This window comes from Oreochromis niloticus, linkage group LG23 (assembly GCF_001858045.2).
Source record: "Oreochromis niloticus isolate F11D_XX linkage group LG23, O_niloticus_UMD_NMBU, whole genome shotgun sequence".
Lineage (NCBI taxonomy): Eukaryota > Metazoa > Chordata > Actinopteri > Cichliformes > Cichlidae > Oreochromis > Oreochromis niloticus.
In genome coordinates, this window is record NC_031986.2 from 42,947,410 (window position 1) to 42,960,323 (window position 12,914).

The 12,914-nt window shown below is 38.4% G+C and overlaps 1 protein-coding gene across 3 annotated transcripts; it reads left to right on the forward strand.

The window, feature by feature from the left end:
* The first annotated feature begins 20 nt into the window (after window positions 1-20).
* LOC100692243 (torsin-1A-interacting protein 2) lies at window positions 21-11,517 on the forward strand. 3 transcript variants are annotated; one of them, XM_019351561.2, is made up of 8 exons: window positions 21-173; window positions 7,177-7,308; window positions 7,429-7,623; window positions 8,215-8,316; window positions 8,398-8,550; window positions 8,642-8,746; window positions 9,559-9,609; window positions 9,710-11,517. In XM_019351561.2, the coding sequence occupies exons 1-8, from the start codon at window positions 107-109 to the stop codon at window positions 10,498-10,500; spliced, it is 1,596 nt and encodes a 531-aa protein (XP_019207106.1). In that variant the 5' UTR covers window positions 21-106; the 3' UTR covers window positions 10,501-11,517. The 3 variants fall into 3 exon arrangements, with proteins under 3 accessions (XP_019207106.1, XP_019207107.1, XP_025759211.1); XM_019351562.2 differs by having other exon boundaries at window positions 8,654-8,746; XM_025903426.1 differs by lacking the exon at window positions 7,177-7,308 and having other exon boundaries at window positions 38-173.
* The last annotated feature ends 1,397 nt before the right edge of the window (window positions 11,518-12,914 follow it).

Genomic DNA, 12,914 nt, shown 5'->3' on the forward strand with positions numbered 1-12,914 from the left:
TAGCTACAGGGAAGTCCAGTGATTGTAGCTTGTTTGTGCGCGCGATGTTACGTCGCATTGTTTAGTTGAAGTTGTTTGACATTGTTGAATTGAATTGGAGTTACAAATGGATACCAGAGACTCTGAAGATAAGCTCTCTCGTCCCATGACTAGATCGACACGACGGATGTCAGGTAAAGGCGAGCACTGTTTGAGTGGTATGTCAATTAACTAGCTTAGCCGTCGGAATTAGCTCCCTATTACGCATAAGTTTAAAAGAAAATCAGATTTGGATCGGTGCTTTGACTAATGTTAGCAGGCTTCACCGGTGTAAATTATCCTCAGATAGGAATCTGTATTAAAATGAACTTAATGTTTCAATTCCTGGTACGAGTTCAGGCACAACTTTAAAACCAATGAGTTATCTCGTTACATTGCAATTCTTTGCTATATATTAGCCATTATGTATGTGAGGTTTTTTTCTTATTGTTGTTGTTTGTTTGTTTGTTTGTGTTTTATAGCGCTGTGTCTCGAAACAGTTTACAGCACAAGCGAAATTAAAATCACAAAGTAACTTTCGCTTTTCGCTTTTTCATTAAGCCGCTAAACACACTGATATATGGGCAATTTCAAAATTGCCCATATATCAGTGTGAAAAGCAAAGTCAGACTGACTTGATATTGAGTGCAACTAGTCTGTGGAAATATGAGTTTTCCTTTTAAGAGCATTCTGAAGTCATTGAAAGAGTAGTTCAAAAATGAAAATTCACAGGCTTTTACTGTGAAATCCAAAATAAGATGGCATTGACGGGGCGCTACTAGAGTACAAGGGTGTGTCATTTGGATGGAAGTGTGTAAACAAGACTAAATGATATTTGTTATTATGTACTTAACATGTCTGTTAATTAACTCGAAGTTGGCTTTTATTTTGCAATTAGGTTTCGAATGCTTTTATTTTGAAATCAGGGTTAACGTTCAAGCTAAGTTTACTTGAAGTTGGTTTTTATTTTGAAATCAGGTTTCCACGTCTCTTGCCGTAATACTAGAATACATAGGGGAGAGTGGTTATGTTGCTGAACTAGGCACACGTATTTTTGTGAGCTCCTGGCGATGTTTCAGTAAGTTCCTGAAAACTGTCCTTTAACTGCGTGAACAGTGATAACTACTGCTTGTAGCGAGTTATTATCGACATTATGCCGGCAAAGAAAGCACAAAATAAATCTAAAGCACACTCTTCTCCGAGTGAGGAAAACGACGTCTCAGGTGCTAACAATCAAGCTAACTCTGCAGGTGATGCTAGTTCTGGGTGTCTCTTAGACGTGAGTGTTGGAATGGCCCACAACTTGGATGTTATTCAAATACTCGACGGGATCAGAAGTGACTTTTCCACAAAAATTGATGTGGTCCTGACAGCGATCCAAGATGTTAAAAGGGACGTGCAGGACTTCTCGATGCGCATGGAGGGGGCAGAGAAGCGCATTAGCAGCGTGGAGGACACCGTTAACTCAGAGAAAGGCAAGACAGAGGCGCTAGTTAAACAAGTGGCTCTCCTTATGAACAAACTCGAGGACCTCGAAAACCGTTCTCGTCGAAATGACGCGGTGGCTTTCCTGGAGAAGTGGCTCCCCGAAGCGCTGGGACCAGCGACATTCCCGAGACAACCTCTCATCGAAAGAGCTCACCGGTTGCCTGGCCGGACGCAACCCAATCGACCACCCACACCGAGAGTCCTCATCGTGAAGTTTTTAAACTTCCAAGACAGAGTTCGGGTGATGCGAGCGGCTATGACCAAAGGGAAAGTTATCTGCGGGGGCCAAGAGGTCATGTTCTTCCCGGATCTTTCCACAGATCTCCACCGACGAAGGAGGGGCTTTGACCGGGTAAAACAGCAGCTGAGGTCGATGAACTTACGTTACGGATTAATTTACCCAGCGAAGCTACGAGTGTCATCTGATGGACATACGCATGTCTTTAAGACCCCAGCAGATGCGGAAAAATTCATCCAAGGTTTGCAGAACACAGAGATATAACGAATTATCTATGGGAACTGTCTAATCCTTTTCTATCTGCCCATAACAACTGTAATTTGAAATTGTTGGATTTACTGGCCAATATTGCTTATCCTTGCTGTTAAATTTTTTGGGGAGAGTATTTTATTTATTTATTTTGTGTTTACTTTGGTTTACCATTCCTTCATTCTCCTCAGATGTAATGGGCATTTTATTTACCCCTTATAGATATATGGCCACGTCCACTCGTTGTTTGAGCTTTCATTTGTGTCTTGGAGTGTTGATTGTTCGCCATACAGTCGGCTCTCCGGGATGAGAGCTATGCTGCAAGAAAGTTTGTAATGATCATTATATGCATACTTGTTCATGTAGAATATATATTTTCGTCAGGAGACGCAATTATCCAGGTGGTTTGGTTTTGTTTGACCATAATGTCAGCTCGGTTCGGTTTAGCTGCTCCCTTGTTTACGATGGATCAGCGTGTGCACTTAACTGCACCCCAAGGTCAGGGGGAGGGTGGGGTAAGGCGAGGGGCTGTCTCGTTCAGGTTGACAGCTAAGGGGGTTCATTTATGGCAGATTTTATGTTGTTTGCTTGTGTTTTTGTATTTTTCACAACTTGTTGCTTTTTACTGGTTTACTCCCAACACAACAGTTAGGGATACTGAAAGGTTTACCAACAACCAAAAGATGATACTATGTTGCACAATCTGATGTATTATTAAGAATGAGGATTTCATATAAGAATTTTAAATTTATTTCTTGGAATGTGAGAGGAATGGTAAAAGTGGTTAAACTAAAACAGGTTATTACCAGGCTTAAACAACTTGAGTCATCATCAATAGCGTTTATCCAAGAGACCCATTTACTCAGAGAGGATCTGGTGAAAGTACGTAGGAGATGGCCAGGCAAAGTGCTAGCATCCTGTTGCCCTTCTCATTCGAGAGGGGTTATGGTGTTAATTCATAATTCAGTGCCTTTCCAAGTAAACAACACTATTTATGATAAAGCTGGCAGATTTTTGGTGGTTCAAGGAACTCTCTTGAAAGAAACTTTTAATTTAGTTAATGTTTATGGCCCTAATGATGATAACCCTTCATTTTTTGAGAATTTATTTCTATTGATAGCTACCCTTCCTGGTAAGATAATATTGGTAGGAGATTTAAATTGTACTTTGGACCCGAAGCTTGACCGCTCATCAGGGATAGACACTTCACACTCTCAAACAAGGAAAAAAATACAACAATATTTGAAAGATCTGAACCTTTGTGATCCATGGAGAATTCAAAACCCTAATAAACGAGAATTCTCATGCTATTCAGCAGTATTTAAATCCTACTCCCGAATAGATTATTTTCTAATTTCCTCATCTTTGCTACCCAATATAACTAAGTGTATATATGACAGCATTGTATTGTCAGACCATGCCCCAACCTCACTATTTTACAAGGTAGAACAAGTGAATAGCCGCTCAAACAAGTGGCGCTTACACCCTAAATGGATACATGATTCTGACTTTATAAAATTTGTAGGAGAACATATTGATCTCTACTTCTCAATTAATATAACTCAAACAACTGCAGCCATTAGATGGGAAGCTTTTACAGCATATATTAGAGGACAAATGATAAGTTTCACCAGCTCTAAATTTAACAAATTTAAACAGACAATGAACGAATTAAACAATAAAATTAGAGAATTAGAGAGAGAAGTTACCATAGATGATTCAACACAGAAAAAACAGGAATTATTGACCCTTAAAGCTAAATACGAGGAGCTGTCTATGCTTAAAGCTGAAGATGGTCTAATAAGATTGAAACAGACGTTTTATGATCAGGGAGAAAAGCCGGGTAAACTGCTAGCTTGGCAGATAAAGAAACTTGAATCTGACAGAGCCATTAATATAATTAGGAACGATCAAGGGGAATTATCTACGGATCCCACAGAAATTAATAACACCTTTGTCTCATATTATAAAACCCTATATAATTCTGACAGTCCACTAGACCTGGTGAACCAAAATACTTTCCTAGATTGGTCTTTCCTTGTATTTCTGAGGGTATGAAGAATGAATTGGAGAGAGAAATAAATTTCAATGACGTTTCTGATGCCATTACGAACATGAGGGGAGGTAAGGCTTCGGGTCCTGATGGGCTTCCGATAGACATTTACAAACTATTTAAAGCAAAATTAATTCCCCCATTATTAGATGTTTATTTGGAATCCTTTAAAACAGGTTGCTTCCCTGCTACATTACGTAGTGCCCTAATCACTCTCATTTTAAAACCAAGCAAAGCGCCAGTCGAAAGCGGTTCTTACAGACCCATATCGCTGTTAAATTCTGACTCCAAAATCATAGCTAAGGCTCTGGCTATGAGGCTGGAGAGGGCTCTTCCAGCCATTATACATGGAGATCAAAATGGTTTCGTTCAAAATCGTCAGGGGTTCCACAACGTGAGGAGAGTTCTCAATATAATCCACAAATGTGAAGAGTCACCTGATACTGCAATACTATCACTCGATGCGGAGAAGGCATTCGATCGAGTTGAATGGCCCTATCTAATTGAGGTGCTTAAGCGTTTTGGATTCGGTGATCACTTCCGTAGATGGGTTGAAATTTTACTTGCTGATTCGGTTGCAATGGTATCTACCAATAATCTCATCTCTCATCCTTTTGAGCTATTTAGAGGCACCAGACAAGGGTTTCCAATTTCACCTCTGCTTTTTGTACTAGCCATGGAACCTTTAGCAATAGCAATTAGATCACATCCTTCAATCCATGTTATTAAGATTGGGGAGACGCTACACAAAACAGCAATGTACGCTGATGATACTATTCTGTTTCTATCACACCTCGCAGAATCAATACCATCTCTCCTGAAGCTATTTGATCAATTTGGCAGTTTTTCTGGGTTCAAAGTGAATAAAGAAAAATCATCCATTATGTTTTTAAATGTAAATGAGAGGATGAAACCAGTTGTGTCCCATCCATTTGTGAATGCCACAGAGGGATTTAAATATTTGGGCATCAGAGTAACCCCAAAGATAAGCGATCTTAGTTCAGCCAATTATGAGCCCATGGTAATAGAGGTGTCGGAAGAGATCACTAGATTAATATCATTGCCTCTTTCTTTACTGGGAAGAATAAACATAGTAAAAATGACTATATTACCTAAATTTCTATATATCTTTCAGTCAATTCCGCTGGCCCCTCCTCCTCCTTTTTTTTCCAAGACCAGAAAGCTCCTCTCTAATTTCATCTGGAACAATAGGAAGCCAAGACTCAGACTCTCCCTCTTGTATTTACCATATGATAGAGGAGGGCTACAATTTCCAAATTTAGAATGGTATTATTGGGCTGCTCAGCTGAGGACCACTATGTTTTGGTTTTCAAACGATATTTTCCTTCCCTGGTTAGAAATTGAAAAAATGTCCTCAAAGGGTTTGTCATTACATAGCTATCTATACTCAGCACCCTTTAAAACTTTAAAGAAAACTACTACTAATCCCTTTGTAAAAAACACTGTTGTTGTTTGGCATGAAGTACAAAAAATGTTGAATGACTCTCCAAGGTTGTCCTGTTTCTCCCCAATTTGGGGTAATGAACTCTTTGCTCCGGCTAAGAATGACTTGGGCTTTAAAGAATGGCTTAACAAGGGTGTTGCGAAATTACAGGACTTATATGAGGAATATTCTCTAATGTCATTCAGTGAATTAAGGGCAAAGTTTAATATTCCACAGAAACACTTCTTTAAGTATTTACAACTTAGAAGTTTTATTCTGGCACACTTAAACAACTCAGTGCATCAACCCCCACTCTCCATCCTAGAAACTCATGTTACAAAAAACTGTTTTGGTAAAAGACTGGTGTCCCAGTTTTATAGCATGTTAGTTGAAAACCATAAGGACAGAAGACGGGAGTGGATTAGTGACTTACAAGAAGATATTTCATCTACTGAATGGAGTAAAATATGTTTAAAAGCACACACTCAAACCATTAACACTCGTTTGAGAATGATACAATTTAACTGGATAATGCGAACATACATATCCCCTGTGCAATTGAATAAATTTGATCCTAATATAATTGATCTATGCTATAAGTGTAATAGACATCAGGGTACACTATACCACTGCCTGTGGAAATGTGAAGAGATTCAAAAATTTTGGAGCTCAGCATTACAATATATCTCTCAGATCACAACTTCCCCTGTACCACTTTGCCCTAAGTTATGTATTTTAGGCTTGTATCCAGATGACTGTACTCTGTCGTGTGAGGAAAGAAAAATGGTCGATCTTTGTTTGCTACAGGCCAAACGCTGTATTGCATTATGTTGGAAGAATGTTGGTTGCCCCTCCTTTAACCACTGGTTAAACAACTTAACATAGAGTTTAGCTCTTGAGAAACTGACTTATATTGTTAGAAAGAAGGCTTCTGAATTTTACAACATTTGGAAGATATTTCTAGATCTACTGAGGTGTGGGGATTTGGGGGGGGGGGCGGTGAGTGAATAAGATAACTAGATAATGATGAATAATGTCTGAATTGTTGTTGGGAATATACTGTGTAACCTACGTTATGATTTTTTTTTTCTTTTTTTTTTTTGAAATTGTATTTATTTGTATTGTTTGATATCTTAAATTATTTAATTATTCACTTATTTTGAATTCTTTTAGGATTAACATTTCTATTATTATTATTATTATTATTATTATTATTATTATTATTATTATTTTAATACCTGCCATATGTTCATTATATTTTTGTGTTGGATACTGTTGAAAAAAAACAAACAAAAAAAACAAATAAACATATGTTTAAAAAAAAAAAAAAGAATACATAGGGAACACAAAGCAAAATAGAGGCTGGCTGGACACCAGTGCTGTTTCAGGGTTTTTTCTTCTTTTGGCTGCTCCCGTCAGCGGTCCCCACAGGGGATCATCTTCATCTTTTTCACCCTGTCCCTAGCTCTGCATGTCCTCCTTCACATCATCCAGGAATCTCTTCTTTTGTGTTCCTCTTTTCCTCCTGCCTGGCATTTGCATTTTCAACATCCTTTGCCCAGTATATTCACTATCCCTCATCTGCACTTGTCCAAACTATCTCAGCCTTGCCTCTCTATTTCTCTACATAACTTATCCTGAGCTGCCCATGTGATATACTCAATTCTAATCCTGTCTTTAAAAAAGGGTCGAGTTTTGAGGCAACTCCTAGGCAGCCTATAAAGAGGACCAAAAGAAAAAAAGCACAAGCTGACGCTGCTGATGCTCCTACATCAGTTAATGGTACCAAAGATGGGGAGCCTGACTTTGAAGATGGAGGTTAGTTGCTGGAATTAAGTATTTGCCTAATTTTAATGGCTGATTACCCTTAGTTACCCTCACTGTTTTCGGCACTGTTAAAAAACAAACAATCCATGTCTATTATTTGTTATCTAACAGAGTCCCCTAGCAAGAAGAGCCGACTGGATGCTGAAGAAGCAGTGTTTGACAAGAGCGCTGAAAGTAAGATGGATGTTGAGGAATCATCTGGAGACGTTGAGGAATCATCTGGAGACATTCAGGAAAATGAAGACCAGGAAATGGATATTGATCAGGATTCCTTTAAAGTCACTGATCTGCCAAACATACACAAAGGTTTGGACTACAACTAGTGATTATTCATTATGAAATAAATCATAGAGATTATATAATATCCCCTTTTAATTTATTTTTATTAAATGTAAAGAACAAATGGATAATACAGTAACTTAAGAAATAGTGAGGCTGTGTAAAGTGTAAATAAAACAGGACTGAATTAAGTTATCAAAACACCACATTTAAATGACCAAAGGTTGATTCTGTTCATCAATCTGTTCCAAAATCTTATACACAGTTCATTTGCTAAATGACTGAAACTATGCAAATGTACTGTTTATAAGATTGGGGAAACCTGCAGTCAGCTGAGATTAGAGAAGTCACTTGGATGAGTGACGAAACGTTTCTCCCTCTGAAAACGCTACGTCCAGATGAACAGAATCAACCTTTGGAGATTTGCTTACCTGGGTAATTGAGAATGCATCACATTTAAATTAAAAAAAAACAAACAAACAAAGGCAAACAACTTGGACCAATACTTTATTTTCACTATATAATGCCATATAATAATATACAAATACTTTGTGTTAAGTTACTTTTCTTTTATGACTTTATTAGGATTTTATCTTAAAAATCTTCTGCTTAAAACAGATGCTCTCGGAGATAGGAACTTAAATCCCCGTGTAGTGCTTGGTGAGCGCTGCAGACCCAGTCTAAAGACTGAGGATCCTGACTTGATGAAATCCAAGAAAGGTAGAAAAATGCACCATCTTCTTTGACATTCAGAGTGTTACATTATAGTATAAGTTATTTGACCTAACCTATTTTGTTTAGTTTCAGCAACACCAGCGCCTAAAGCACCTGCACCCCCCACCAAGCCTGTCGCACATATCAGCGCGACAGTGAACAAACATGATTCACCGGCTCTCAAGCAGTCCAGCATGGAAGACTACAGGAGGATGATGGTGCTCAAAGCCCAGAGCGCTGGTATTGTGCTGCACATATTCTGTATAGAAAGGTTGAGCATCTGCGTGAAGAATTTTGATCTTTGAAAAGATGTTTTCTTTTCTAAATTCAGCCTCATCTTCAGATGTATCCAAAGTTAACCACCTTACCCCAAGTGTGTATCCAAGACGTGTGAATAACATTCCAAGAAAAGAGACCATTCATCCCAAAGAATCTGGTATTGCTGCTTTATCTCAGTATTAAAGTCCTCTGCACCACCTGCTATTAGGGCTGTGCGATATGACCAAAATCTCATATCCCGATATTAAGACATCTATCGTCGATATAACGATATAAATTACAAAAATGTAACATTTCCTATAAATTCTGTGAATCTCGGGCATCTCGACTTGCGTGAAGTGTTTCCAGCTGGGCGTCGTGTACCTGGAGTCGAGTGTTTTAACTGATGCATGGAACTATACATTTTTAGACGTAAGTTGTAACGGCCGCCGTTTTCTTTGTGAGTATTTATTACACAGCGTGCTGCGGGGAAAAGTCTGTTCTAACGTTTGAGTCTAAGGTTTATTTTTTAGCACCTGGCGGCTCTTTTTTGCTTCTCATCCGTTAATACTCTGCATCTTTCACGTGACTCGTTTTATTTTGAAAAGCCTCAACAGGATCTTGAGCTTTATTGTGAAAGGTTTATGTGGAAAATAAACAAGCGGACACGCCGTGGTTTTACCGTCGTTGTTGCTAACGAAAACGCATAAAAAACAAGCGCTTGTCCGTCTGTAGTGTGGTTATATTAAATATAAGAGAAAGAGAGAACTTTAAGAAATTAATATAGCCACTACAGTGACCATCAAAATGATGAAAAAATATTGCCGTAAACAGTTTATTTTGCGACACCACGAAACAAACGATAGCGTAAAATGAAACGATAGACGTTTTTCTATCGTCATCCGATATATATCGTTATATCGAACAGCCCTACCTGCTATAGTGGTGACATCTGTGCATTAATATAATCATGTTTTCTTTTATAAAAAGACAAACAGAAACCTGTTGCTACCAAGACACGCCCCAGAAATTCCTCTAGAGGTAAGTAAGTCATTTTAATTATTATCTTTAGACCTGATGATGCTTTTTAAACATTATTTATTAACTTTGTGTGTGTTCTTTTGTTTCTGTGTTATTAAAGGGTTCATGTGGTGTTTGTGGGGTTTAGTTCGCCTGTTAGTTCTCCTGGTACTATTTGTGATTGGGACATTGCTGACATACAAGATCGTCCCTTTACTCCAAGACATGACACGTGGTGGAGGGCAGTCATCCAGGGCTGTGAAGCCAGAAAGGTTTGCTGATCAATTGTCTGATCTTCAGACTCAGTTCCCCAGTCAGCGGCCTGAGTTGTGGAAGATGAGCAAAATCCACCTGGAGAAGCACCTTAAAACAGCCCATCCAACTGAGCCAGTCAGTCTGATTTTCACTGCAGGTCAAAAGGCTGAGAGGACACTGCAGTGCCTTGCTCGGGGTCTAGCTGCTTCCTTCTCATCTGCCCTCAATGCCTCTTTCCTTGACATTGATGGAAAAAGCAAAGCGGACCAGGACAGTGATAAGGTGAAGTTAGACATTGACAGTCAGTTGCAAGCAGCGTTTGAGGGAGAAAAACCTGTGGCGATCATTCATCGTTTGGAAGAGCTGCCACCAGGCTCCACTCTCATTTTTTATCGCTACTGCGACCACGAGAATGCTGCATATAAGCGGGTTTTCTTGTTGTTTTCTGTGTTGCTGCCTCAAGATGAGATCCCGAAGGAAAAGAGTGTGAAGGAGGTGGAAGAGATGGTGCAAGACTATCTTAAGGAGAGGCTGGTGGACACCGGTGGCCAAACTTCCTTCAATATAATGAATAATGATAAGTTTGGTGGCCTGTGGAGTCGCATCTCCCATGTAGTCCTGCCTGTGGTGTCTGAGGTGGAGAAGAAAGGATGCTAAAACAAACAAGCTGCCTGATTCTTCTTTGCACTGTAGAAGGAGCTACGAGAAAGGAGAAACGTGGAAGTATGATGTGTGCTGTGATAATTCATTTAAAGCATTCGATAATTGTATTATTCTCTTTCTCTCAGAGATTACATTGTACTTAAATTGAAGTCAAATGCATATGATTCGGTTCAACTGCACAAAAGTTTGAACAGTTTTTACTCATGCATGCATGTTAAAGGAGGTTACAGTGTTACGCCATCATTCCACCTCACAAGTGTGGTGATAATCTTTTCTCATGTGCATGCAATCTACGAAACAGAGACTGACTGAGCTGTTTAATTTTTGTGTATCGTTTCTCAGCAGCTTTTTAATGACTATCTCATTTTTTTTCATCATCCTCAGCTTTTCTTTACTGGAACTAAAAAAAAAAAAAAGTTTTGTTTTCAGTGAAAATTTATATTTCATCTTTTATTCTGCTGTCCAAGACAACCAGGTAACTTCATTTAATTCTTTATTTTGTGTGTGTGCTGGAATCGCTTGGTTTTGACTTGAGTGTCCGTCTTTTTGAGTACCAGCTTTTTAAGGTGAATATTTTATATTCTTTGCTTTTTTCTAAATATGTATATTTGTGACATGTTTCCTGGATTGAGGTATTTTTTTTATAGCTGTGTATATATGTGTATTTGATATTAAATGGTCTTTTGAACATGTTGTCAAAAAAGAAACCACTGGAGGTGTTGTCACTTCACATTGTGAGCTACTCGCAATGTGGTTTATATTTGTAAAAAATATTTTGGATAAATACTGATCAGCTTGTCCCAGACTGTGCCTTAAACACATATGAAGAATACACTGTATTTAATAAGAGTAAAAACTTTCTCCAGTCATTTATACCAGCGCACGTGACAACATCAGAACTTGTTTGTGCTGTTTCCTGTCATACATCTCATTCCTCTTGTTATTCTGAGATTCGTTTTGTTTTGCTCATAAACACCTGAATATTATCAATAAAGATAATTTTGATACATAGAGGAGTGAGTTGTCTAATTGTTTATGATAATGATGAGCTAGGCTACTACTGTTAGGTACAAATATGAAACCGAGGCTACAGTTCTTACAGGCTCAGCCAAACCAGACAAGACTGGAGGAAATGGTGCCTGGTCTGATGAGTCTATTGTAATGTTGCGACAGTAGGGTCAGAATTTGGCATAGACAACGTGCGAGCATGGATCCATCCCTCTTTCTCTCAACGGTCAAGGTGTTGGTGGCGATGTAATTCTTGGCATATTTTAGAGTCTTAATAGTTGTTGAGCATTGCTTAAATGCCACAGTCTACCTGAGTATTGTAACTGATCATGTCCATCTGTTTATGACCACACTATAGCCACCTGCATTAAACAACATAACACACCATGTAACAAAGCTCAGTTAACCTCAAACCTGTCTACTGTACTCAGATTGGCTCCACAGTTACCAAATCCTGATCCAGTAAAGGACTTTGTGAAGGTAAAAATGTTCTAAATGTGAGAATGTGTGGAAAAAGTGAACTTTATTTTTAAAATTTCACTTTCAATTTTCATCTTCACACACTTGTGTTTTAAATTTAAAGTTACAGAAAACATTCACAAATGTTTAGATTGATATCTACACAAATACACAGAGCTGCACACTTGTAATTCAAATTTTACTCATTTATTTTTGGGGGATGTGATGAAATGGGAGATTTAGATCACGACAAATGTGTAGCAACTGCGTGAGGCTATGATGTTAATATGGATCAAAATCTCTGTTACACGCACCTTGTTCAGTTTATTCCACAAAGAATTAAGACAGTCCTGAAGGCAAAAAGTTGTTGAGACTCTTAGTAGCAAGGTATTCAATAAAGCATCCACTGGGTGCAACTTGTCCTTCTGTTTACTAAAAATTAAAGTCTCCAGCTTTGAAACTAGGACTTGACATCTATTCAGCACATGAAGAAGTCAAACATTTACTAAGCAGGAGTTACGACTCACTTCTTAAGAAACCTGGCAGTTCAAAAGTCCATTTCACCAAGTATGAATATTTCTTTACATTTATTTACATGTGTCCAAATGAAGATATACATTGAAGCTGCTACAACAGCATTAGTATGGCTCTGAAAACAAGAAGTTAGAGCAAGTTGAATCACTTTCTAAGCAGTTGATACATGCATCTCTGTATCTTGGCAGAGATTTACTGGGCGACTCATCAAATGGACCATAGACATAAACTAAGGCTACCTTTTACACAGCAGCAGGTTCAATGTTTTGAATTTCAAGTGAAATACCGCCAAAGAAAAGCCATTTTACTGCTGAATCGAGAGACATCAATTTACAGCACATGCTGTACAGGGAGTGCAGAATTATTAGGCAAGTTGTATTTTTGAGGAATAATTTTATTATTGAACA

Excerpts from the sequence above, each read along its gene's own strand:
- LOC100692243 (XM_019351561.2), top strand. The coding sequence starts at position 107 with ATGGATACCAGAGACTCTGAAGATAAGCTCTCTCGTCCCATGACTAGA. Across the intron at positions 8,317-8,397 it reads CTTGATGAAATCCAAGAAAG|TTTCAGCAACACCAGCGCCT; the intron begins GTAGAAAAATGC and ends TATTTTGTTTAG. Across the intron at positions 8,747-9,558 it reads CATTCATCCCAAAGAATCTG|ACAAACAGAAACCTGTTGCT; the intron begins GTATTGCTGCTT and ends TTTTATAAAAAG.